General features: G+C 40.7%; 1 protein-coding gene across 5 annotated transcripts in view; it reads left to right on the top strand.

Annotated features, from left to right (window-relative positions):
* The first annotated feature begins 3,384 nt into the window (after window positions 1-3,384).
* SLC37A1 (solute carrier family 37 member 1) overlaps window positions 3,385-26,756 on the top strand; it is a 38,458-nt gene continuing 15,086 nt past the window's right edge. For 2 of the 5 annotated variants that reach the window (XM_061359233.1, XM_061359237.1), the window contains exons 1-10: window positions 3,385-3,540; window positions 7,734-8,016; window positions 9,769-9,850; window positions 10,690-10,816; window positions 12,861-12,939; window positions 13,750-13,885; window positions 15,640-15,716; window positions 17,447-17,613; window positions 18,319-18,356; window positions 24,003-24,086. In XM_061359233.1, coding sequence (XP_061215217.1) covers window positions 7,961-8,016; window positions 9,769-9,850; window positions 10,690-10,816; window positions 12,861-12,939; window positions 13,750-13,885; window positions 15,640-15,716; window positions 17,447-17,613; window positions 18,319-18,356; window positions 24,003-24,086 — 846 coding nt within the window. In that variant the 5' untranslated portion in view covers window positions 3,385-3,540; window positions 7,734-7,960. Of the gene's footprint in view, window positions 3,541-4,119; window positions 4,270-4,702; window positions 6,144-7,733; window positions 8,017-9,768; window positions 9,851-10,689; window positions 10,817-12,860; window positions 12,940-13,749; window positions 13,886-15,639; window positions 15,717-17,446; window positions 17,614-18,318; window positions 18,357-24,002; window positions 24,087-26,756 lie in introns of those variants that run through there. The other 3 variants (XM_061359234.1, XM_061359235.1, XM_061359236.1) reach the window with 3 other exon arrangements.

Here is a 26,756-nt window from a genome sequence, read left to right on the forward strand (position 1 = left end):
CAACAGACACCACTGTTGCTATAACTGCTTTTCTTACAGATCTTAGATAGCAGGAGGTGACTTTCCATTCCCATTCTCCCTCTGGAAAGCCTTGGGGGCAGTCAGAGTAGCATACTGCCAGCACCAGTGATTTCATTTTTCTGACTGGAACTAGGGACTGGTAGGTGACCCACGGGGTTGAAATAAACAATGTCATTCCTAAAGGTCTCCTGCAGTCATAGCGATATCTATCTTGATGCAGGAGGCCTGGAGGCAGTTTTACTGCCCTTTCCTCTCCACTCTCCACATGCTGTAGGTTTTTTTTATTCCTAAGTAGCCTTTAGTACTTGCATACCATCCTGCTCTGGCTGGGGACAAAGCTGTGCTGGCTCAGTAGTCTTGTCTGAAGCTACTGACTGGTGATTCTCCCTTGCTTTCTGGCAAGCCAGACGCGATGAAAATACTGGTCTGGAAACCATGTAGTCAGTATGGTGCTGTGCCAGCAACTCAACTAGATAGCTTCCAGATCACAGCTGGCTTGCCTCCAGCCCTTTCTGAGTTTGGCCACAGCAGGGCTCTACCTGTCCACTCCCCTATATGCAAGCAGAGTCTTTACAGCCTCCTTGTTTTTTGGATCTTTTGGACAATTTTTTGTCTGCCAAAGCTTGATGGCAGGTTATATTTGGATTGCACCCAGTTTTGATATTAATTGCTGCTCTCTGTTGGGAAAACAAAGCATGTAAAACTAACAAAGACAACTGAAAGCTGTGACTATATCAGTCCTGAGTATTCTACTACCTGTGTGGAATGAAGTCTAAGTATCAATTTTTATATAGTAAAACACTATTTAACAACTCATTATTATGTAAAGAAGTTATGAACTTTTCTCATCCCCTAAGACAAAGAGAAGACTCAGTAGCAAAACATTAGCCTGTACAATTATAAATCTTAAAATGGACTTGTACAATTTACTGGAAAGAAAATAAATACATAGACAGCTAAATGACGCAATAGTCTGCATTTAAACCTCTATTCAGCCGTCATCGCCTATTCAGCAAAGGAAAGCCTATGTTAACATCCACTGACTTTGAAGTGGTTTGCTACATCAGGAGTTGAGGAGTCAAGAACACCACTCATGTTCAGTGGAAGTAGAATTTAACTGTCAACCAGGAAATCAAATTATCTTTTCTGAGAGAAGCGTCAGCAGAAGCACACGTAAGCATTTGTCAGCTCATACATCTTTACTGCTGTTTGGTTTTGCAGACAAGAACATGCCCCTTTCTGTTTCCTCTAGCGTGAACATTGCCAGAAGCTCAGAAATCCAAGCCGCTGCCGTGCTTGCTACCCAACACAACCATCTGCTGGACTGTATCCTTCATTTGTGTTTCCTTCTAGAAAGGAACTTGCAAAATGTCTTTTCTACTATTTTTGGTGAGGCTCATATAGGTTTTTTGTTTGGCTGTTTTTTTGGTTTTGGGGTTTGTGCGCTGTTTTTATGAAGCATTTACTCCTGGCTGCAGACCTCCTTTTACTTTTGATGATGAATAAAGGATGGACAGCTGGCCCTCCTTTAACACTCTACATTAGCAGGCTGTTCTGCAGCCAGCAGTACAAGTTCCTGCTGCTCCTGCTCTCTGTATTCTTACTTGATGGCTTCTGGCAACTGTAGCTGCCGGTGATCAGCACTGGCGTAGCAGAGAGCAGCTGTGCCAAGCATGGCAGCCAGCAGGTTTCTGTGATGTTACAGGAATGAATTATGTAGGACCTTTATTTTAATGGGAGATATTTTCTGCTTTAAAGTATCAGGGGGTGCTGTGGCTGTGTGGCTTGTACTTTTTGCAAGTTGCTTGTAACTGAAGATAGATATTCAAGCAAGGATAAATTCTTAAGGAACTCAAGAAGGGCCAGGCCAACCCAAGTTTAAAAAATACAAGTATCTCACATAATGGTGATAGCTGTTATGATAATTCAGGATGCTAATCACATATACAAACAAACACTCTCTGATGAATCTGATTTTTTCTGTTGTAAAGAGACAAATCTTCATTTTTTGGTGTGTGCGTGCCTGTCAGAAGGCCTGGAGCCTTCCCGTGCCAGTACGAAAGGGCAGCCACCTGATTCATGAAATCACTGTAGGTGGAGGAATGTTCGCTGACTGGGTTTGTTTTTGCTAAATGGTTGCTGCAGCAGAACAACAAACATCAGCCTACACAGCTGCTCTCTCTGGCTGTAGCTACCCCACCTATGTCTGATGTTAGTGTGTGCTTTCACTACTTATAAACCCCAGGTAGGAGTGAGCCTGGGCAGGAATTGACATCTGCCACTGAAGCGCTTAAAAGCAGCAGACTGTGTAACACGTATCAGCATTTGCAATGGTCTGAGTGTGACTCTGAGACCCTGGTTCTGCCAATGTCATTGTAAGGGAGAAGGGCATGTTTATTGACTGGGAGAGGGGGAAGGAAAGATGCCATGAGGATCCTGGAGCAAAAATCAGTATGTGTCTAAGTGTTTGAAATGCAGGGCCTAAGAAAGACCATACTGGAAGCCAAAGAGTTCCTTTTATTGGTATTACCAGCACAGGCAGGGAGAGAGGGAAGAAACAAAATGAAACAGAACATTTTAACAAGTGCCCTAACTTGGTTGCTTGTGCTAGGCAGGCGGTATTCCATAAGGGACAAATAGTTGTACAGAGATATTAAAACCTGCCCAAGGTAACTGTTAGCAGCTATTCAGTTGGGATGATATAGACAGTGTAAGGGTTATCCATGCTGGTGAGGTGGTCATGATAAAGAAATACAGCTGCAGCTGGAAATCTATATTTATATAAGTAACTAAGCTTTGAAATACTTGCTGAAAATGAAAATACACTGCATGGTTAGGAAACCAGAAGGCAAACATTTAAAGAAATACTACTGCTTGTTTTTTTTTCCCCACCAGTTTTAAGATGACCCTGCAGTGCGATTTCTTAACGTTTGCGGTTAGGCACCAGAAATACCTCCCCGTATTTCAGGTAGGAAACTGACAAGCGCTGTAGCTAAGCACCTGTACGCAGAGCCTGACCCGGGACCGGGTCCCGCCTGGGGCTTTCCCTAGCGATGCCGGGTAAGGTGGAGAGGGTCGGGCCGCCTCCGGGGAATGGGAGAGGCTGCCGGGGTGACAGGTGGTCTGAGAGGACAGAGGCTTTTCTCTTCCCTCAGTGGCGAGGCCCCGCCGGGGGCTACAGTTCCCCTCGCAGGCTTCACCGAAGCGGGGCTGGCACGGACGAGACCTCGGCGCTGAAACTACCGCCGCCACGGCCCATCCGGCCCCTGCGAGGGTAGGGTAGGGTACCCGGCCGAGTCCCGCAGAGTCCAGCCACGGCCCAGCCTGGACCGCAGGGAGCCCTCCTCCCCTTGGGCGTCGCGGCGGGGAGGGGCCCGGGCGGACCGGTCCCGCCGCGCAGCTCCCGCGGCCGGGCGCGGCTGCGGATCGCCGCCCGGCCGCTCGGCTTGGCGCGGCACAGGCCGGGCAGGAAGGAGGAAGCTTCCGGCGGCAGCACGGCAGAGAGAGCAGCGGCACCGGGTAGGCTCGGATTGGGGGGGTAGCCGTGCACCTGCCGTGCCCGCTGTGGAGGCGGAGCGGGGGCGTCGCTGGCGCTTCCCGCCTGTGCGGCGGCATCGGCCCCTTCTGCTGCGGGGCTGCTCGGAAGAGGCGGCCGGGCGAGGGCGGCAGCGTGGGGTGCTCCGAGTGTCCGCCGGCAGCAGTGGGGAACGCGCTGCGGTGCTGCCGGGGCTCAGGCGTTCGCCTTCCCGGCCGCTGCTGTACCCCCGCCTCCCCGTTCGGTTCCCTTCACCTTTTGTCTTGCTTTACCCCGTTTATTTCTCTACGGGCTTCACCAGCGGGCGGGGTCAGACGCCAGACAGGGGGAGGGTTGTTCTGCGGGCGCCCCTGGGTTCCGTTGGTAGCGGCTGGAGTAGCCGCTGGCTTGTGACCCGAAGCGATCCTACAAAGCAGTTGTCACCCAAGGGCAGTGCCCAGCCTTCGGCCGGCGCTGAGCTGCTTGAAGCCTCCCCGTGGGCTGCGAGCAGCAGCTCCTAGGTCACAGCACCTTGTACCGATGGGGAAGGCCGCCCAAAGAGAGGTGCGTGTGTGCCGCTTTCCCTTGGGCTGGCCCCGCGGTGACGCTGTGCTCATGTCCTTGGCCTGTGCCCGACTTTTGGGGAGGCTGGGTGAATGCCCTGGCTTCCACAGGGTCATGTCGTGCTGCGGTAGCTGCCGCTGCGGTTGGTAATACCGGGTGCTGGGACGCAGGTGTGGATTCACTGTGTATTCACAGGGTTCCTGTCCCTTGTTAAGCCAGGATTAACTGGTTTCCACTTTGTGTATTAAATGGAAAGAATACGGCCATTTAAGGTCCGAAGGTGACGCATTTGGCAGTTTATGGCTCAGGTGCAGAGCTGCTGGCAATTAATTACAGTATGCATTTGCTCTGCACGTGTTTAAAGGCCTTTTGAGTCCTTCAGGGCACCCTGCTGAGGACGTGCATTACCCCCTGTCCCTGTGTACACAGAATGAATGTCTGTCTTCCAGGGGAATTGTGCGGGGGGAAGGGGATAGGAGAGGGAGCAGGAGCAGGAGCAGGCAGGAGCTTCACTCTGGCACCCCAGCGTGCACCACAGCTGAGCCAAGGTTTGCAGTGGCAAAAGCCAGTCACGAATGGGGGTGTTTTCCTGAAACAGGAAGGGAGGTATGTTTCAGCCGGTGCAGCGGGAAGCCTGAAGGAGCAATACAAAGTTTGGAAGGTAAAAATATGGATTCAAAGTAAGTACCAGAGTATTGCTTTATACATTGTAGTACGAGGAGAAAGTATAGTATTTCTTTTCGTTGTCAGGGAAAATAGTTGCTGAAAAGGAAAGAACATAAAAGCGGTTTGAGTGATGGAATTGGAGTTTGTTCTTGGACTTCATTGGTAAAATGGAAGTGTAAAGGGTGTAGTGGTGAACTACCAGTTATGTGTTGTAGCTTGTTAATGTCATTCTAAAGAATAGCTTGGTTTAAAAATCTGGTTTAATCTCCAGCAGGATGTGATCTTTATAGCCTGTTATCAGGAATTTTATTGCCACTAGTTTCTTTTCTTTTGTGGAGGAAGTTCTGTTTGTTAGCAACACATGAATGTCAGAGGAACTTACGGATGTATGGAGACAGAGATTGTTGATGAGTAAATGAAAACTTTTGTGTCTCTGCCTGCAGCAGGTAAAATGAAATCAGGCCCTGTCAAATGGTTAGAGTGCAGTTCTCTATAAACACTGCTGAAGCCCAGTCACCTTTGCTAGGGCTGTGTGACTCCGGTCTTACAGCAGGGATACACTATTAGGAGGTAGTTGTGTGATTGATCTGTCTGGCAGGTCCACAGATGAGCAACCTTGTGTGACTTGCACTGAAACTTTTTGTACCAGGTGTGAAGTCTTTTTCTGCTTACACTAAGGCAGTAAAATAGTAACCTGTTAAACGATTACTTTTCTATGTTTACAATTGCCTTGTCCCATTATATTTTAAGAGAACCATTTGAAGAAGTTTATGACCTCAGAGTTTTGTTCTTTGTTGGCCTCTCATTTTTTTCCTAGTAGATATTTCTGCCAGCATACTTAGCGTGATCAGTTAAATAGTAGTTATAGTGTTTGGGATATCTGTGACATAGGAGAAGTGGGGTTTGGGATCACCCTGAAATAGGCCTCTTACTGCTGGAAGAAAGATTCACTCCTACTGTAAGCTGCCTGTGCCCACCTCTTTTTCTTCTTACCTTTCTTCTCCCACTGGAGCTATCAACAGCTCATTTCAACCAAACATGAAATTAGTGACAAGCAGTTGTTTTGAAATAAGAGTTCAGCTGACATAACTAATGAGCCACAGCTGTAAGGGGAGTCCCACCTTTAGTCCCTGCCTTTATGCTCTTACTGCGTCAGATTCATCCTACGTAGCAGTTTTGTGGCCACAGGGTGAATTAATATTCTCTGTTGGACCAGCTGTTTTTCAGAGCAGGTTTTCTGATGGATCAGCCACCTGAACCATTGCTCTGTGACTACAAGGTCTGATTAGAGGGAGGCAGGGACCTGCAGCTTTGGGTGGGAGACTGGAAGAGAGTGTAGGGTTGCACTTTCCCTAACCTCTGCAACCTCAGAGAGGAGGTAGGAAATTCCTTTCGGAATGATTATGGGGTCTGCTGATTAATTGCGCAACCAGTTATGTGATGCAGGGCCGGGGGAAGTGGTGGAATATGCCAAACGAGATTAACAAGTTAGTTCACTTTTAAGAGAGGGAGGTGACAAGTTGAACCAGGACACAGGAAAAAATGAAGGTGTGTAAAAACTACAGGTACGGCAGAAATGTTTCATCAGAAAGGAGAAGACTCTTGATCTCTTGGTGGGGTACTCTGTTATGTGAAGAGGTGGTAGTTTTCTGCTGTTGCTGGGGGAAACAAGCCTTTGTGGATAGTGAGGCTGTCGGGTTGCTGGCTTTGACACAGCAGATAATGTTTGATGTTACAGTTCAGCTGGCTGAGGAGTAGTTTTTATTTCTGTAGTAAAATGGGGCAATAAAGATGAGAGGAGAGAGGCTTACACCTTTGCCTGCCCTGTGGAAGCCTCTGAAATTTCCAGGTTAAGACAAACCTTTGGTCTTGGCAGGTGTGTTTTCTTCTGCTTTAGCTTACCTCCCGTTTATTGCCTGGAGAGCTAGTCCTATATCCCAACAGCTTCTCATCAGGAACATGACCGGCTGTTGCTGGTGTTAAGCCCACTAGCTGGGCTACCAGGAGGGTATGGGTTCTGTTGCAGCCCCCAGTGTGTTACTTGTCATCCTGCTGGGGTGGTTCTGCTGTTAGGACACAGTGAGGTCTTGTTTGCATGCTTGAGTTGTGGTCACACCTTTTGCCCACAGTGCCTTTTATCTTACTCAACAGCTGGCTCACACTTGCTGTGAAATAACAGTGCAGCTAATTCCTGTTGCAGTACCTGTACTACCCCTCTGTTAAGGGGCTTTGGCCCAAGTTTGAACAAACAGGAGGAAAGCTCTGATATTTTAAACCAAACTAAACTGATGCTGCCATGGTCTGTCTCTTCCCTGCATGTAACTTATGCACCTCTCTCTGGTTCTGGGCAAGCTGGTGCAGAGAGCTCAAGTGCTGAAAAAGAACACTCCTTGTTTGATTGTTTGTTGGGTTTCTTTTGTTTCTTTTCTGAGTTTTCTGAAAAGTGTGCAGCACTGGTAACTGAGACAGGGAAATTGGGCTGGAAGAGGGAGTGCGGGTTGAGTCTTGCTGGCAGCATTGTTCGGCAGCACCCACTCTCAGGCTGGAGGAGTCTGTTCTGGGCTGAAAACACTGGAGTCATTTTTGAACAAATTTCAGCCCGCTGAATGTTTCTGATGTAGTAAAACAGATCTTTGTAAGGTGGGGAATTGCCTATGTGTAGTCTTTCTGGGACAAAAATTCTGCATTTGGATGTCAGCTGGCTTTGGGTTATGTTCTAAGTGCATCTTTCCCTTGTGTCCTCACTGCTTTATGATGTGCTGACTTCTCAAAATAGATTATAAATGATAAAATTCAGAAAAGGCTGCTATTTATATTTGCTTAAAACTCTTCATTAAATTTTTGATGTCTAGAAGGTTAGTTATGGTAATTACTTGTTTCTGAAACAAAGCTGATTCAAATACTACAATTGGAAAATACTACGGTAACTCGATAAGAATATTTACTTATCAGCATCTTTTATTTGAAGATCAGCAATTAACAATGGCAAAGTAAAGAATTTGCCACGTTGTGACTGAAGGTATAAGGAAAAAAGCCTACAAGGGAGATCAACTCAGCAGCGTATCTTCCACGTTTGTTAACAGCCTATCATCGCATGGCTTTGGGAGGAGCTTTGTAATCCGTTCTGAAGAACAAATAACGTTGTCAGAAGTGCATAACTGTGTTGCCTAAAATTTGATACAAGCTGTTGAGTAGATGGCTCAGCTTCCTCCTGGGATTCGCTTCATCACTTCATTTTCACGGGATCAGTGGTAAGTCTTGAAGTATGGTGGCAACCTTTGTTTTGAACAGTGTAAGTTTGTATGAAAAACAGAGCAAGGCAAATACTGTTGCCTTGCTCTATATTTGCTTTCTTCTTCCTTAATATATACAGCAAGAAAATATAGACAATTGTGCAATAAATAAATATGGCTGACATTTAAAAAGTGAGATACGTTGTGAGGGAACCCAGGCAAACCTTTACTAGTCAAGTGCACTAGAGAATAAAGCCTTTTATCCTTTTCTTTGCAAGGTATAGATTTGAAGGGGTAAATTTCAGGTATTTATGTTCAGACTCCTAGATGGGAGGGGTGCTCAAGGTTAGCTTTCTTCTCTGAACCAGAAGTGTATTTTCTCCCCCCCCAGATTTGATGTGTAATATGCCCTTGTAGAATTACAGTTTTAGTTCTTGCTACTGTAATATTTAAAACCAAAACAAAACAGCCCTCAAAAATACCAAACCAAACCAAACCCTCTTTGCTTTAGGAAAACTAATCCTGGAAGTCGGATGGTATTAGTTCTTGTGCTTTCAGAGACAGAAAACTGAGTCAATTGTGTGTGAAAACAAAAATAACAAATGAAAGACCAAGCACTTTCCATTTGAGCAATTTTACCAGGCTTTCTCTAATATAGTAACAAGGACAAAGTAATTTCAGTTTTACCACTTTCAGGATGTTTTCAGTTATAGGGGTGAATAACTTCACTACAGGATAACTCTTTTTTTATTTTATTTTTATATTATTTTTTAAGGTCTCTCTGAATATGCCAGAACTGTAAAATAAGATCTTTGTTATCTTGAAGTGCATAAACAGAAAATTATTTAAAGAGGTTCATTAAAAATTAGGGACCATAGTAGGCTGTGTGATATCAGATCTTTGTATGTATATATGTCCTTTCATTTACAAATGTTAGGTTTAAGATCAAAGCTAGCAGGAGCCAGTCGATACACTGTGATCTGTCTGTTGTTAAAAGCACAAATCCACAAAACACTTCCCTTCTTAAACAACTGAGATGTGCTGCAGGTGGAGAATAGAATAGATCAGATTGTTATCTTTGTTTAATGGTTGCAGTGACAGGGATTTTGAGGTAACCTTAATTCAGATGAACTGCAGAGAAAGACCCAAGAATGCCAGGGAGGTACCAGGGAAAATTCCCAATCCCACAGCTGGTTAATTATGTTCATGTGCTCCAGCTGGCAGTACACACAGGCAGTGTCAGTCCCCTGTCAGTCTCTAGAAATGGCTGATTTCTTCTGTTATAGAGGAAGGCAAAAGTAAAGCAAAATCCTAAAAGCAGTAAGGAATGAAAGAAGGAATAACCCACAGTAGCCAAACTGACAGTTCACAGAGTCATAATTTATGTCCTAATCATACCAGAAAACTGGATGAGACAGTGAAATGTGAAATATGATTATAAATATGTTTATTGTTGAACTGTCTTTTAATGGTTGCCAAAGGATGGCTGTAAAAAAGGTGGATTGGCTCTGTGGGTTCCAGAGCACTGTGATGTCCTGTGCCTGTGTGCTACGCAGCTCCCACCCGAAGCCAGGTCATAGCAGATGTTGTAAAGTACTGTAACTTCTAGAGTGGTTCTTCAGGCTGTTAGGAAACACAGAAAAAAATTGTCTTCCACTATTACAAGATTACCAGTGACTTTTGTAATGTTTGTGTGACTTAGTGCTAAAAGGAAATCTGAATAAAATAAGCTTCAAATACTTTCTTTTCTTTTTTTTTTTAATATTGTAGGTACAGAACCTTCATTTTCTCTCTCACTTTCTTGTTGTATGCCAGCTTCCATTTATCAAGGAAACCTATCAGTATAGTTAAGGTAAGCAAGGTTGCATCCTTGTTTAAACATCCTCCTACTCCTGTCAAACACGGAAGTAGTCACCTTTTTCAGTATTTCCTTTTGTGAAAGGCAGTGTTGAACTTTAACTTGGAAGGGTTTAAAAGCTGAAAAACTGATAAAGCTAGTACGCAGTGACATTTACTTGATAAAATGTAGTGAGACCACATAGAATATTGTGTACATGTCTAATCTTTGGGTTTAAGACTTGAAAGACCTATGCCTGCACTTAATTCATGTGCGTTAATCTAATTATAGACACTTAGGAGTTTACAGGTTTACATTAATATGTTTGGAAAAAGTCAGTCATAACCGATGAGTTGAATGTAATAAAATTCTGCTAACATTTACAAGACTGTTACAAGTGCTGTTGAGCATCACAGACGTATTTGTCTGGACACCTGGGATTCACTTCCCGGTGAAGCTGGTGGGAAAATATTACCTGATTCTAGGTTTCTTAGTTTGATCTTCAACTTGTGTAACTTGCTGAACACAAATCATATCCCCCAGGGCAACGCTGAATGTAACTGATGAGTAATAATGGGTAACAATAATAGCTTGATGTTAATGCAGAATTTCAGAATTCTTCATTATCAGAAACACCAGTTCACTGTGGCATATTGTTTCTAACCATGTAATTGCTCTTTCATGTAATGGTGTCTTCACCCAGCAAAATACCAAACAGTAATGTCTAACAATTTCACTGATATCAGAGGGTTTGATGCAGGTTCGTACAAAGCTAGAGGTGTTAAATTTGTTGCTGTATAGGGATTAACAGTCACAAGTGAGTTTTCCATTTTCAAATTTCTGTTCTGCATCAGGGAGAGCTGCATAAGCATTGTGCTGCTTCACATGAAGTTGAACTCAACTCATACAAAGAATATGCTGCCCAGATTCAGTCTGTCAAAAAGCCATCTAATGTATCTCAGTGCGGTTGGGAGCCATTTGGTAAGGGTTATTTATTTTTGGTTTTGTTTTTCCCTTCATAATAATGAGCTGATGTTCATAATTAGATTATTTGCCTCTTGCTATTTCTTCTTCATGTGTGGAAGGATTCAGGAGATGTGTATGGGAGGGGTGTATTGTTTTCCATGTTCTCACTGATATTTACGAACAAAGTTAAGTGGTGATTTATAAGGTCTTTACTACTTAATGTCACCTACATAACTGACATTATTTTACCTGTTACAGCTATAAGACAGTTTCAGTAGAACAGTTCTCAGTCAGAAAATGGAATTTTCTGTGAAGGTGGTGAGGCACTGGCACAGATTGCCCAAAGAAGCTGTGGATGCCCCATCCCTGGAAGTGTTCAAGGCCAGGTTGGATGGGGCTTGGAGCAACCTGGTCTAGTGGAAAGTGTCTCTGCCCATGACAGGGGGGTGGGAACTAGATGATCTCTAAGGTCCCTTCCAACCCAAACCATTCTATGATTCTATTATTTATCTTCAGAATGGCTATTAAGGAAAAAAAAGGTGAAGAATAAAATTAATCATCATTATTTCCTGCTGTTTTAAGTCAAGGTCCATCAATCATTTCAATAAAATTGCTCAGTGTTTATCTAATTTGGAACTTTTCAGAGTCCTTATTTGCCAGAAGGAATATTTGTCTCCCCATTTTAATGGAGAAAAATGGTAGACTTGCAGAATAGAATTGACAACTTACTGAATAGCTTATGAACCTGGCCTTTCACTTAAGTAAAAAAAATATTTGCCTACTTACAGTTGAATTCGAGTTTAATTGTGTTTGAATTTAATAGAGGTTTTGAATCATTCCTTGACACTTTTATCACTGCCAAGAACATCAGCGAAGTAGAATAGTCTGTTCTGCTGCTATGCCAGTCCACTCCATTCTATCTAGCCATCTATTCTAATTGTTCTTTAATTAGCCATTAAAAAAAGCCCTACTCTGTTCAATGGTAATTAAAGATCTGAGTTCTGCATTTTCTGTGGGCAAAATTCTGTGTATTAACTGCCTGGTTTGAGGTAATCTGTCTACTGAAATTATTTGGTCCCACAGGTTTCCAAATGCATTTGAATGCAGTTAAACTTGTTTGCTGTTTCTTGTCCCTGAATCAAAGGGAGTCTGTGTTTGCTTGTCTAAAACTGATTAGTTATCTTAATGGAGACTTCTGAGCTTCAGTGTCATCCTTTTCCCTTAAACACAGATTATTGCAAAGCTATTCCTTTGGGATGGCACTCCAGACTTGTTCTTTCAGCTCTGTTTTTCAGGCAACATGGCTGGCAAGCTGGGAGTAACACTGAAAGAAGGAATGGTTTAATAACTATGATTTTATTCTCAAAGTCAGTGGGAATTACAGCTCCTCCTACAAATAGACAAACTGTCTTTCTTAGTATGAGCTCAGGTCTCTTGAGACTATCCTTGATGTTTCTATCTGGGTGGAGTCCCTCCTGCTCCCTCTGTCCTGCCTGAAAGTCCTATTTAGTTGTAATTATGGTCATTTGCTGTACAGAGCAGAACCCTATTTGGCTTTTTATTAAACAAGATGTCTATCTCTGAGTAGCTGGAAAATGAAATGCAGAAGTCTTTAACCATCTAAAAAATATATGAAACTGATTCCTTAAAAGCATGTATGATGATGCATTTTTTTAGCCATTTTGACTGTTGGGACCTCACACAGTTGCAACACATCTTTCCACTTTTAATAAGCCCTTTACAGTTTGGGGTTTCATTTGTATAAGGACCTATAAGAAGGCGGCACCTTGCTAATAACTTATGCTCTTCTATTCCAAAATGCTGTTTTGAATAAGATGGAAATAAGAACGGGCCTAGCAGTGTTTTCCTAGTATGTTACAGACAAAAGGGTCAGTGGTAAAAGGATTTGAGGCTTTTGTTTGTTAAATATTTTGAAGTGCATGCTTACATCTAAAAGTGCCTTATGAAAATTAAATGTCAGTGCATGTTCACTAACATGTAAAAATGCTTATTTGTTGGTACATTTAAACTGATAATTTGGCTTGAAAATTATTCTTAGATAAGAACAACTACAAACAGTTACTGGGAGCACTGGATTACTCATTTCTGTGTGCATACGCAGTTGGGATGTATTTAAGGTAAGCATCACTCTCTTGAACACCTGCTTTATTGCTTATTGTTCATTTATGAGGCTGTGCTACTACGGAGATATTGTCCTTTCCTACTGCAAAGTTTCTGATGGAAAGAGTGAGAATTTGGTTGCCAAGGGGAAAAAATTCATGTTATCCTGTGTTGCCAGCAGTATCATACCTGTTGGCATATAGAAAGCTTCTTACCTGCACCCATCCTGCATGCCTAGAGCAGGAATGCTTTACAACTTGCCATCTAGCCTGTCTTTCCTTCCTATGGAATATGAAGGAATATACGTCCTGAAACTTCGTCAGTTTCCAGCCTGCACACGTGGATGAAACTGATTGTCCCAGTTTTCTTTATAGCCAATGCACAGAAGCTTAACTAATCTTAAAATGTGCAATATGGGCTGCTGTTTGGATATGCTTCTTTTTACTGACTCTATCCAGAACCTTCAAAACTATAATCATTAGCAAGGGAGACAAGTCTCACTTTAAATGGCTGAAGACATGCCTCACCTTAGGGGTCATTTGGAAAATGACTCTATAAATGACTTCCAATGTGCTCCAGCTGAGCATATCCCTGAAAGATGGTTGTGCAGATGTCAGTATTAGTAAAGATTAAAGGTTTGGGGTTTTTTTTTCCTGTCAAGTGCTAAAAATTGCTCATTTGCTGCTGTGGAAAGGAGTAGCAGTTACCAGTCAAGTTTCTCCTCAACCAGAATTAAGCAACGTAAAATACTCTTGATTTGTGAAGGCCTGGGATATGATCTCATTTTTAATTACTGCCTTTCTTTTTATTTCCTTTCACATTCCAAGTGGACTAATAGGAGAACGGCTACCTATCCGGTACTATCTGACAGTTGGGATGCTGGCTAGTGGACTCTTCACTGCGATGTTTGGATTGGGTTATTTCTGTAATGTACATAATCTGTGGTTTTACATAATGGCCCAGGTAGGCAGAATATTATTTCAATACTCCTGGGTTTCCATGGTGCTGTTTAGTGTTGCATTGGTTTTCCTTCTTTCAGTTGTAAACAGGGATTAGTGGCTGGATGGAACGATATAAGTGCTGGAATACATTGTTGTTGATGACAGGCAGAAATGATAGGGTGGATAGCCCCAGGTTTTATTTTGGAAAAATGTTTTTTAGTGGAAGAAATCTTTGAAAACAAATGAAAGTGTTTCAGTCTGTGTCAAGTTAGTGATCAAATCTTTGCAAGCTTAAATATGGGCGAGCTTTAAAGCTTTAAAGTATTCATTTTTGTCAGTCTGCCAAGATCTGAGTGATGCATCCTGGGTTTCTCTGCAGGAAAATTACATTTATATTGCTAATGATGAACAGTCTCCCACATTGGTGTGGCTGAGAACAGGCAGCTTCTGTAACGAGATTTGTTGTGTGGGATTTTTCAGAGCCCTCGGAAATCTAATCAAGTGTCACAAGAATATTTACCATTGACCTAAAATGAAATGTAGATCAGGACCAGGATATGGTTAGCACTTCTGAGTCATTTTAGACAGGCCTGCACCTTGCACAGCCCCTTACTTTGTGTCGCTGCAGTAGCACTTTGACCACTGGCATGTTTGCATTGCATTGTGCAACATGGTAGTGCAGCAATACTAACTTTGATACTGCAAGCTTTAATAACCATTTCACCAAGTCATCCATTTAATCATGTCACTGCCACAGCACTGTTGGCTCATGTGGTTTCCAAGACTGGAGCTGTCTCCTCTAGAGTTAAGCTAACAATCTCTACCAGTGCTGCACCTTGTGATGTGGTCAGTAAATCCTGGAATACCACGGGTGGTCTTGTACTGCCAGCCTAATTGGTTTTTGTTGGGAAGAGTGAGGTTGCTTCATTGCATGTTCAAATGCTCATTGTGCATGTAGATTTAGATTCACTATTAGGAAACAATTCTGTACTGTGAGGGTGGTGAGGCCCTAGCACAGGTTGCCCAGAGAAGCTGTGGCTGCCCCATCCCTGGCAGTGTTCAAGGCCAGGCTGGAGGGGGCCTTGAGCAACCTGGGCTAGTGAAAGTTGTCTCTGCCCTTGGCAGGGGATTGGAACTATATGTTCTTTAAGGTGCCTTCCAACCCAAACCACTCTATGAGTCTATGAATTCCTGCACTGCAATCTGTCTTAATGTATAATTCTAGATAAAATGCTTTTTAGGAGTTGAGGTGAGTTGGGATTATGATCTGTGCAGCATAAAGGCTGAAACAGTTCTTCAGGCTGAAGATGGTAATTTTCTTTTCTTGGTTTATTTACAGGTGTCTGTTAAGCTTAAAGTTCAAAGTTATCCACTCTCCCCAAAAGTTTATTTTTTCTTGCTTTGTTTGGTTGCAGATATGCTTTGCTGTATTTTCAAACTGAGATAAATACTATGTTGCTGTTTGAACGTGGGAATTCATTTCTCTGTTCAGTTCAGTGCAGTGTGATTTTTTTGATAAGCATGTGATTGAATCAAAGTATTTTGTGTTAAATCACATGTAATTGGAGAGATGTAGGTAGAAGGAAGAGTCTCTCTGAAACTTTGTAACTTGGTTATTTTTGGAAAAGAATATTTTCAGAAACCCCCACTAAATTTCTAAATTCAAAGTATTTGTGTAGGCTTCCTTTTTCCCAATGCAGCACTCGGCAGGAATTGCTTAGGAACCTGATTTATTATAGGCTATGCTTATTTTTTATTATTTTTATATACTTTCAGATAGCTAATGGGTTGGTGCAAACTACTGGCTGGCCAAGTGTCGTTACATGTATTGGCAACTGGTTTGGAAAAGGAAGGTAAATAATGCGTAATCCAAAGTTTGGAAGTACAAATTGATACATTCTGAGCTGTAATATTATAAGCAATTTAAGTATCTTTCTTTTGCACCAGTGTTTTCTGGGGATGAAACAAGCAGTTAGGTAGATCTTTGATGCATTGGTTTGAAATACTCTTCCTCATATCAAAATAGATTTTTGTGGTAGCTCTTTAGTCTGATGTTTAGCTTTCCAGGTGAAATATTTCAGAATTAAGAATAATTCTAGCAAATATTAGCAGTCTAAAACTATTTTCAATGAAGGCTGTTATCATGCCACTGTAGTTTGGAATGTCTCATGTTTTCATTTGTGTTTCAAAGCAGTTTTGATGTGTCACTCTAAAAGTATCTTTTTGCCTAATGTCTTTTTTCTTTTTTCCCTAACCAACTTACAGAAACTTCCCCCCCCCCCCCTTTAATCCTGCATCGAGATCACTCAATATTTATTTTGTCATGTCATACAGGAGTTTTCCTTAAATTTTACAAGCGCTGCATGCTAAATTCAATGTTTGATGCATGTAGCATATAATAATACCACTGTAGTGCCGTCCGTTGTAGATACATACCATTGAATGAACAGTATTAACAATTGGTTGAAGAACCAATGTAAGGAAACTTAAGTATATGCTTTCTACATAAAATCAAAGCATAGTTAAGAAGGTGTAGGTTCAGACTGGTTTTCCACAGTCCCTGCAGACTTTGTGGTGAATGTGACAAAATGCAGAGAATGATAACCATCATACAATGTTAAACCGCATTAGCAAGCCTGTGCAAAACAATTACATTTATTCAGATTTTGCTTTGTGCACAAGCAACAGCCTTTGCTTTTAGGAGGCTGCATGGTGAACTGATGGATAGGGCTCTGGTTTGAATGTCAGTGATCCGGTTCTTGTCTTTATTTTGCTGTGTGTTTTGTGTAACATGAGCAGGCCTCTTAAATCTTGTCTCAGCCAAAGGAAAAGGCTTGGTTTAGTTAAAATTAGGTTGTTCCAGGTAGACTCCTGCTGAAGGCAAGGCAGTTTTCTTTCCTAGTAAGTCACGGGAAAAGCCTATTAACTGTCATGACTTCAGCAGTATTTTGATGGCTTATTTTAGCTCGAGCTGGAGCTATTCTATAGCAGCTTTAATCTGTGATTTCCAGGCAGACATCAGTTTGATGTGTCTGTTATCCAGGTTTATGCAGATGTTATCTTCTGGTGCCTAGCAAGTCCAGAATATGATCAGAAAATACTGCATTTGCTCTGCTTATCCTGTACAGATTGTTTTTTTTTTTTCTGCATGATAAATCTAATATATCCAGAAGAGATGAAGTTATTGGTGCAATGTGTTTGCAGGAGGACTTTCATTCCCAGAAGCAATAGTCTTATCATGCGCATGCTGCACAACATCTGCATGCTTGTTTTTATCAAAGAAACTCTGTCCAGAAATAGACAAGCCCTATCGGTGCCTTTAAATGCAGTTAAATGCAGGCTGAATTGTGTCATGCACAAAGAAGTATTTATAACACTTCTATTAATATTTAGGTGTCTTTGAAATTGCCAGATGAAAGACTGTGGCATAAAGAAGTGGTCAGTTTAAGAACAGCAAGATTGCAAATATTTCACTGACACCCCAGATGAACAATTATTTTTGATACACTTTTCTCAAAATAGTAATGATTATTATTGGAATAATAACATTTTTATGTGGATTTCTTTTTTTTTTTTAATTCAGGAGAGGCTTAATCATGGGAATCTGGAATTCACACACTTCAGTGGGAAATATCTTGGGATCCTTAATTGCTGCTTATTGGGTGTCTACGTGTTGGGGTCTCTCCTTCATAGTGCCTGGTGTTATCATTGCTGTGATGGGAATTGTTTGTTTCCTGTTTCTTATTGAACGTAAGTGCTTTAATGGAATAGAACCATGGAGGGCTCTTTATGGGTGAAGAACACCATCTGTTTAATCTAAATGACCCAGTGCAAAGTATATTCCTCAAGCTTTGACGGTACTTAAAGAACTTCTATCTAGAATACTAGATGGAGAAGAACCTGTAGTGTTCAGACTCTGGTATACCTGAGAGAATAAGACTTCAGAATTCAGTCATTAATTCCCTGTATGAATTGTTCAAGTGTATCTTAGCAGAATGTCCCACCTGTCTGCAGTATATTCTGTGCTCCATTCAACCTATGACATGCATATTGTGTGCTATGAAATACAGAAGTCAGCTGATAGAGGAGGTTTTCTCACTTTAAAGTAGAAAATAAAAGGGAGTGCCCCATCTCGGCCGTGTATAGACTCTTATGATTGCTTATTTTACTGTAACTGGCCTAACTAGGGAAGTAAAAAAATTATGCAGATATAAGTAGAATGCTGTAATGAGCTGGACTGCCAGAATAGTACTTAATGTGATCATAGCATGGGAAAAGTACCACAGCACCCTTTGAATTTTCTCTAAAGTTACAGTTACACATTTCTACCAGGACTATTTCTGTGTTATCTGAACTGTTTGTTCATTATCAGTAAATCACACTAGTGGTCGGTGTTTTAAGAGGTATTCATTATGCTTGTTTTCATTATTAACTATGTGTGGTATTGTATTTCAGATCCTAAAGATGTAAGTTGCTCCTGCACACTATCCAGTGTAAGTGAATGCTTTTTCTATTTTGATTTTTGCTTCCTAATACACATATTCATTATGATAGTTCTGGCAATTAGATAATTTGTGTGGCCCTTTTGTGCTAGGCTGTTATAACTGACCCTATACTTCAGGGAATATTGGTCTTCTATGCTTCGCTGGTAAGACAGTAGCTTACTTTCTACCAAAGCAATGTGAATCAGGAGGCTAATGAGTTTGTTTTAACTAAGGTTCTGGAACAGATGATCTTACTTCATTAAAACACTTTAAAACTGTTCATCATTCTTGAGTTTTTTTACTCTCCCTCAGTCTTCCTGGCTATCTTCAGAGCATTTTTACCTATCTCCTGCTGTTGCTTTCCTTGCTTAACTGTAGCATGCTATGATAGCTGCCAGCCATATTCTGTGAAGGGTCTCTCGCTGTTTGAGAACCCTGCATTAGGCATTGCAGAAAGAGCAAACAGCCCTTTTGCTGAGATAGTATCAATGAACCATGCATTGATGGGCTGGGGAATGGGAAGTGGTATTTACAGGGAAGTACAGTAGGAGCACATGGCTAGGGAGAAGAGGAAGCAAGGGGTGGTTATGAAGGGACTGGAGCAGTCAGACTGTGGCAGTGAGTTTAGTCATGATTAGCCTTTAGTTAACCAAAACTGACATTAATGAAGAGCCTTGAAAAGGAGAGAAATAATTGGTGCTTAGTGGTATGTGTCACATAACCAATCAATGCTTTAGTTTTTGTGGCATCACAGAATAACTTAGATTGGAAGGGACAGAACCCCTGGACATTGTATTGTACTCATAGTAAGTCTAAATTTGACATAGGATCAAATTGCTTAAGGCTTTCCTGGCAAATTCCAAATCCTCAAGGATGAAGCAGCTGTTTATACATAGATTATTTTTTTTTTTTTTAATATACAGTGAGTTTTAGAATGCATTGATCACATCTTACTGGCCTCAAGGCAGCAGATTTTGCTATTGCATGAGATCTTACACTTCAAGAGCTTAAATTTTGGCAAGGTAGTGAACTTCACTAAGCTCTAAGTATACTGTCACACACACAAACTGTGGAATGCATACTGCATGGATTACAAGGGAGAATGCAGGTCTTGACACAAGAGTTTAAAAATCCAGCATCAGAGGTTGGCTGCTTAAGGCATTTTTTGAAGCGGGATTGAAGTGTGTGCTTGGGTGTGTGAAAACATCTAAGCTTTTCCTGGGTTGTGGAGCACTGCATGTATATTTTGTTGTGCCAGAGCAAAACTCATAACTTTTTTAGTTTTTTTGAAAAGGAAATCTTTAAGTATTAGTGTAAGGTTGTTCAAACAGTATTTTAAAAGTAGGTTGGGAGTGATTCAGCTCTGGTACCAAGGTATTTGCCCAATGCTTTTGAAATGGAAGTTCATGAGACATTTCAGGTACTCCAAGTAATGTAGGAAGCTGTGTCAATGGTGAAAGATGTGCCTTAGACAGTTTTAGATACTGCATGAGATGATTCCTTTCTTGCCTTGTGTAACTGTGCCCCAAGAAGAGGGGGGCAACTCAAAATAAGAAAAAAAAAAAAAAAAACCCAAAATCAAGGAAAGGGAACAAAAAAGAGAGCATTAGGAAGAAGACCAGCGGCGTATAACTTCCTGTAAGAGTAATTTGTAGCCTAGTTTCATGTAAGAGTTTGCAGGTTCATCTCTGTTTCATATTCCATAATACTCTGGTATATGTTTGTCTCTATTGTAACCAAAACCTAGAGCAGTGTGTTGCTCCAGGCTCTTTCTCCTCTGACTCCCATGGGACTGTGGGCAGTCAAGTCTGCCACAGATAGTAAGGGGAGCTTAGCAAAGAAGGTCTTCAGGTTTCCTGTGTGTGAGGGCAAATCAGGGCTATTGAGGAAAGTACTGGACGAAAGATCCGAAGGGAATCCCACATGTTTTCCAGTGGTATGGGATTATGTGTGGAGATTGTCTGCACATATAGGTTTATGTGAACTAAACCTTTTAGTTGCAAGAATTACAGGTAGATTGTACAGGGTTGGTTGCTGTGTTTTTTAGCACCTCCCCAGTAGTTTCAGATAGATGGCTTTTTACATTTTAACTGCCCTCTTCTTGAATAGTAACTGAAGGCAATTTTTCTAGTCTGTGTTCTCTCTTCTTTGCCAGTTAATGTTTTGGTGTTTTTTTCCTCATATAAAATAATTCTGATAAAGCTTCTGAATACTACTATTGGTCTGTGGCACTCTTATTCTTAGTTTGTTACTGTGAGATAAGGTGTACTTACAATGTGCTCTCTATTTTTCATTTAATTCTCTTTCATTTCATAAAGGTAGTGTCTGTCAACTATCGTAACAGAGGAGGCATTTTTTCCCTCGGCTTTTATGTAGCTCAGAAATGTTCCTATGAACATTTCAGTTACTGTTTGTAATAGCTAGAGCATAATGTTTACAGAATTAGCTGTTAAGCTTTATGGAAGTAAATGTTTGTTATTTGCTTCAAATACATTTTTACTGGAAAGCATAGCTAAAGAGTTTTTCACCATATGGTGCTCATATGATTCAAAGAGCTGTTACGGAAAATACTTGTCATTAAATATCTAGTTGCTGTGATACTTTAAACAAAAATGCAGTATTTTAGAAGCTTTCCCTCCCTTCCATTCACCACCCTTTTGACCTAACCTTCTCTAGGGCACCCAGCAAGATCACTGCTTCAGGCACAGTCTCCGTCTGTAGGGATGCATTTGGCCTTCTGTTTCCCTGGAAACCTTGCTCTCCAGAGCAAAAGGCATCACTTCATCCTGTTCCATATATTCACATTGTAAATCTCACAAGAGGTTTATAAAAGCGCTTCCCCACCTGCCTTGAACCCCTTCTCAGTTTAAGATTCGCCATTGTTTTGGGAAGCTGTGTGCCATTTGAATCGCTCAAATACCTCTCTTCAGACTTCGTGGTCTGTAAAGTAGAATGGATTCTAAATCCTTAGTGAATGGGGCCCACAGTTTCAGTTCATTGCAGGGAAAGTGGTTTTAGAAGTTAAAGAAATTAATAAGGTAAGAAAGAAGTTCAAGATGATCTCCTACAAATACAGATGTGGTGATGACAAGGTCTGACTGTAAAGAAAACTGATTGCTAAGTGAGGGAAGGTTTGTGTAGTAAAACAGTCTGTGTTGTTACTGGGAGCAAAAAAATTTAGCCATGTAGTACTAGAGGTAGAATTTGCTAGTAGGCATAAAATTGTAGCTGTCCCTATTTGCTCAGTCATTGCAGTGACAACCTGAGCAACCTGTGTGCCTTTGCAAATAGTAAGAAATGTTAGAATGTTTTTAAAGACCTTTAAAGAACCATACAGGCTTGCTTTGCTCATAAGGCCTAGTAGGTTATTTTGGACAGATGGTTAGGTGCAGGCAGCTCTGCCAGCTGGTGCCAAAAGTCAAACCTCATTGTGGAAGAATGAGACCAGTTAAATTTAAGTACAACTAAAATAAATGCTTAGTATAAGGGAAGGGCTTAGGGTAGATTTATATTAAGATTTATAGATCAGATTCATCTCTGTATGATATCACTATCTTGAATGAATTTAGTCTACTGTTTATTTGCAGCATGATCGTGAGCCAAATATTTCTACAGAGTTTGTAGTGGTGAATAATCTGATTTCATTGAGTTGTACAGAAGCACAGACAGAGAAGCAGGCACAGAGCCTTTAATGTGCGGTCGTATTCTTTATTCACTGATTTCTTGGGCTGTGCTTCATTTGCTTGTATTCACCTTGGCTCTGATTCATGAATCTGAAACTTGTTCAAACCAAATATTTGAGTACAATAAAGTGCTTTTACATGCTAGCATTGGAGGCATAATCTATGACCTTCATCTATGACTTTCTGAAAGGCTATACCTATGACAAATGCAAGCAAGAAATCGGTGTGCTTTATTAAGCATGGCTGATTGCTGCACTTTCATAATGAAAATTAAAGAGTAGATTTAATGGCAGGTGTGAAATGTAATGATTTAGATCTGTTTTTACTGCTTGCCATCTTTTCTCCCTGTACCTCCTTTTTCTTTTTTCTTTTTTTTTTCCCCTAAGTAAATGTGTTAGTTGCAGCATGTTCATACAGACCTTTGTGTTCCAGGAACTTCTTTAGCCTGACTTTGCATTTCCAGGAAACTTAGCTCTTTAAACTCCTGTAACAAAGTGCATTTAAAAGATACCAGGCTGCAATCCTTATCTTTTGAAGTCTTAAGTATTAAACGTGCAGCCTCTCAGTCTATTTTTTTTCCCCAGACATTTCCTCCTTACCACAGTAAATCTTATTTTTGAAGTCAAATGAAATAAAAGTCTTTCACTTCTTTTATTCAGCTGAACTGCTGAATAAAGATGTAGATGACTTGTCTCTAGAGACTGGATTTTCTTCCCCACAGATTACTATGAATCACTTTTTGACAAGAGCCTAATTTCATGTAAGATAAAATTTAAAAATCTGTTTTATCAGATCCTGGGCCTTTGAGTGTTGTTTGTTTACTTTGGGGAATGCATGCCCAAAATGCTGATGCATCCGCTCTCGCTTTCATTTATCCTCCGAAGTTTTTTGCCTTGTTAGAAGGACTTCATTGATGAATGGCAGTTTGTCGAAAGAATTCCCCAATACATACCCCTGTGTTTTTGTTGAGGAAGAATTATCTAGTGATTAATTTTGAATTAAAATGTTCCATGAGGATGGGCATTCTTTTTTTATTTGTGGTAGTGTTTCTGGGGGATTATTTGGGTCAGAGTTTGGGTTTTTTTTTGTTTTGTTGGGTTTGTTTGTTTGTCTGTTTTAATGTGGCACCTAGAGTGTGATTAGACATGCAAATATCTCATCCCTGAGGAAGGCACAATACTTCTTGAGGTCGTAGCAATAGGTTGTATGTACCTGACTGCAAACCTACTTTGAAGTTGTATATTTAATTTTGCAGACAAACCTTAATGTCCCTGAAAAATATTTTAGACCAAGGATCTCAGGATGATGTTTTCCAATGAATACCTTTTTGGTGTGAATTGATACAGTAGTGCACTTGTAAATAAGTAAGTATAAGAAGCAGGTTCATCTAGGGCTTCGGTTTCTCTACTGAGCATGCTAGAGGTGCTCAGACTCTTCAACAAGAACACAGTCTATTTCTGGGTTAGAAGAATACCATAAGCATAAGCTAAAGGATAAGCTTTAATCTCAGAGGGGCAGGGAAATGAAGAATCAGGGGTTTCCTGAAATAAATCAACTTCTGTAGTTGGTACTAGGATCATCTGCTTATGAGAGGAAAAACTGTTTGCCATGTCAATGAAAGTTCAGTAGAGGACAAAGCAGCTGAAGAAGTTAGGAATGGCATGATTATTAAGTATGGCATAATTGTGTTCTGAATTGAGTATGCTGCTTCTATATAAAAGCAGTATGAAGTTAGCCTTCAAGTAAATTTATGATTGTATTTTATATACATTGCTATAGGTCTGCATAAGGACTTTAAAAACCCAAATGTGTAGTCATTAGATTAAAGATGTTCCATTTTGGGTTATGCTTATGTTGCAATGCACAAAGACTTTTGTTGCAGAGAACTGATTAACCCGAATGTAATCCTTTTAAAAACAAGCAACAAAAGTATGGGGGTTTGGTTTGATTTATTTTTTTTTCCCCCCCCCAGAGTTCTAAAGCCTTCCTGAATGGTGCATCTCGATTCAGAGTCCCGATGCCAAACTTGAATACTAAGGAAACCAGTAAACCTCAGGTAAAATATAGCAAACATATTGTTCTAAAATAGTATAGAAGACTTGCTAATGCTCACATGGACTATTTACAGTAGATTTACTGCTGGCAGAGATTTCTCTTCCTTTTATAATGCTGAAATCTACTTCCATCTTCATACACAAACTTAACTTTAGACAAGGGAACTAAGCATTATCTAGTATAGATACTGCAAACCAAGCTGAATAAGGTAGTGTGCTCAGTTGGTCTCATCTTGTGACCCTCATATTCCACAAAAGAAGTGTACTGCAGTTTTTAAAGATAGCCCATTTGAAATCTTTAAACTACTTACATCATGTTTGTCTTGTCCTTGCAGTCTCACATTTGTCCCTTTTTAGTGTAATCTATTTATGTACTTATAAGATTATACATGGAGACAGAGAGTCTTAAATATGAGCACTTATTCACAGAAATTTTGCTTAAAACTTGTAACTGAAAGTGCCATTAATTCTCACTAGAAACAGAATTCTGAATTTGCACATTTATGAGCAAAAAGACATTTTATCTTGAGATGGACGTTGACTGAAAATTTCCACTTGAAATTTCGTTTTTGTATTCAGTACACTTGGCACACCATATCCTGAGAGGATAATTTTTTTTAGCTGTTTTCAGACTTTTACAGGAAAATAGAAACTTCCTGTTATTTTTATCCTTTGCCTGTAGAATTAATAATGAGTGTTCACAGGGTGTATTAATCAGTCTTGATGAAAAGGCTTTGAAATTTTAGGTAAGGATGTATTTCACAGTCCAGCTTAAGCCCCCTCTGTATTGACTCTATTCATGTTCATTTTGAGCTGCCCAAGAGCAGTCTCCATTCTAGAAACCATTTGGCAATATTATTTCACAACCAACTGGAAGGGGAGAAGATGTAAGACTGTAAGTAGGTGTCTTTAGACAAGTCATGAAGATAGAACTAAAATACAGTTAGCAGATCAGTAGACAAAGATTTCTTTTCTAACTCTACTAGTACCTCTACTATAAGAGAACTGTGCAAAGAGAAAACATACCCCACACACACTGACTGATTCTCCCTTGTGAGCAGGACAGAGACAACAACGGACAGCAAAGCGTCAGGGCACTTGCTGGCAGTCCTGTCAATATTCCCCCCTGCTTCATCCTGCCAGCTGAGTTATATGTTTGTAATACAGTCTTAACAAGGTTCAAAGATAAATTAATAAAAAACATCAGGAATCTTTGTCCCTGTTTGGGATCCCCTGATTTTCTGCCAGTGACAGAAGATAATCTTTTTCCTCTCAAAGTGAAGTTGAACATCTTTCCTTTTTACAGTGGTTGTCTTACCATTATGCTGAGCTGATTATCACAGTCAGCTTTTGTAGCTGTACAAACAGCAGATGTTTTGCATTTATGAGCTGGTCTCCAAGCACACTGGAATGGCAGCTTTTACTGATTTTTCATTGACCTCTTCAATTACTGTAAAAAGAAAGCAAATATTCAGGATGTGCAGTGACTGAAAGCAGAACGTGGTTTTGGCTGCGTGACCTGCATACCTCTGTGTGTTCATTACTGCTTATGTCAGGTTGGCCTCTTAAAAATTATTCAAAATTGAGGGATAATGAATCCTTCCCCAGAGATCAAGAGTGTGCCATATGCCTAATCACACTCTATGACAAGCTGGCAAGGCTGAATAATGTTGTCTCAGCCAAGCACAAATGCTGGTTTTATTTATCATTTAGCTACGTGCAGCATAAAAATCCCATATTGTCAATAAAACTTTACAGCATGAGTTGCTAAATAAATTATTTGGACTTTGGTCACTTCTGCTTCAATATTTAATCCACTCTTCCTGAGTAGGCTTAGAGCTGCCCCTCTGAGAAATGAGGAGCATTACGTCAGACAATCCTGATTAAGTTTGCTGTGCAAATTGTGCAAGAGATACTCACTTAAGACACTATCTGAAAGTGTCTTCTATTGAATCCAGTGGGAAGTTTCTCTGCTTAAGGCTTTGCATTTTTTGCTCCCCTTTTCCCCCTTTCCCTCAGTCTTAATACCTGATGAATTGAATTGCTACTGTTAAAATAGCTGAGGTTTTGAAGTTGCTCCAGTAATACAGAAGATAAATTCTTTGGATGATGATGGAGTGACTCATGTGCCATAACATAAGTTTACAGTGCCATGTCAGAGGTCCCTAGATGTTTTTCCTCTCTTCAAGGTAATGCTTCATCAGGCTACAGGGTCTTCTGTAAATCCTGCATTATATCGACCAGTCCTACACAAAAATTTTCAGTGCTACATGGTAGCTTCTAAAATTATGCCAAGTGTCTGGTTCGGGTGCCCAGATGGTTGCCTGGTCTTCTAGGAAACTTCTAGTTCCCTTGTCTTCTCCTAAATAAACTTATTTAAAACCAGAATTTATTTAGAATCACTGAGTGTAAAATAGTAAAATTGAATTTGTTCAGCACTTGATTATTTTTTTTTCTTTCTTCCTCTATCAATTTACCAAATATTAATTAGAAAGTTTTAATCTGCTGGAAATGGAGTGGAAAATGGAAGTGGAATGGGCCAGTATTTCATTCTTCGTAACCTACAACCAAATACATACTTGAGGCTTAATTCTTTACTAAGGCTTTTCCTTCAAATGCACAAGAATTAGGAGAAAGATGACAGTATGTAGAAAACACCTAGCTGTGTACGT

This window comes from Neopsephotus bourkii, unplaced genomic scaffold (assembly GCF_033783945.1).
Source record: "Neopsephotus bourkii isolate Nb327-2 ecotype Australia unplaced genomic scaffold, CSIRO-AGI_Nbou_v1 NB_962, whole genome shotgun sequence".
NCBI lineage: Eukaryota > Metazoa > Chordata > Aves > Psittaciformes > Psittacidae > Neopsephotus > Neopsephotus bourkii.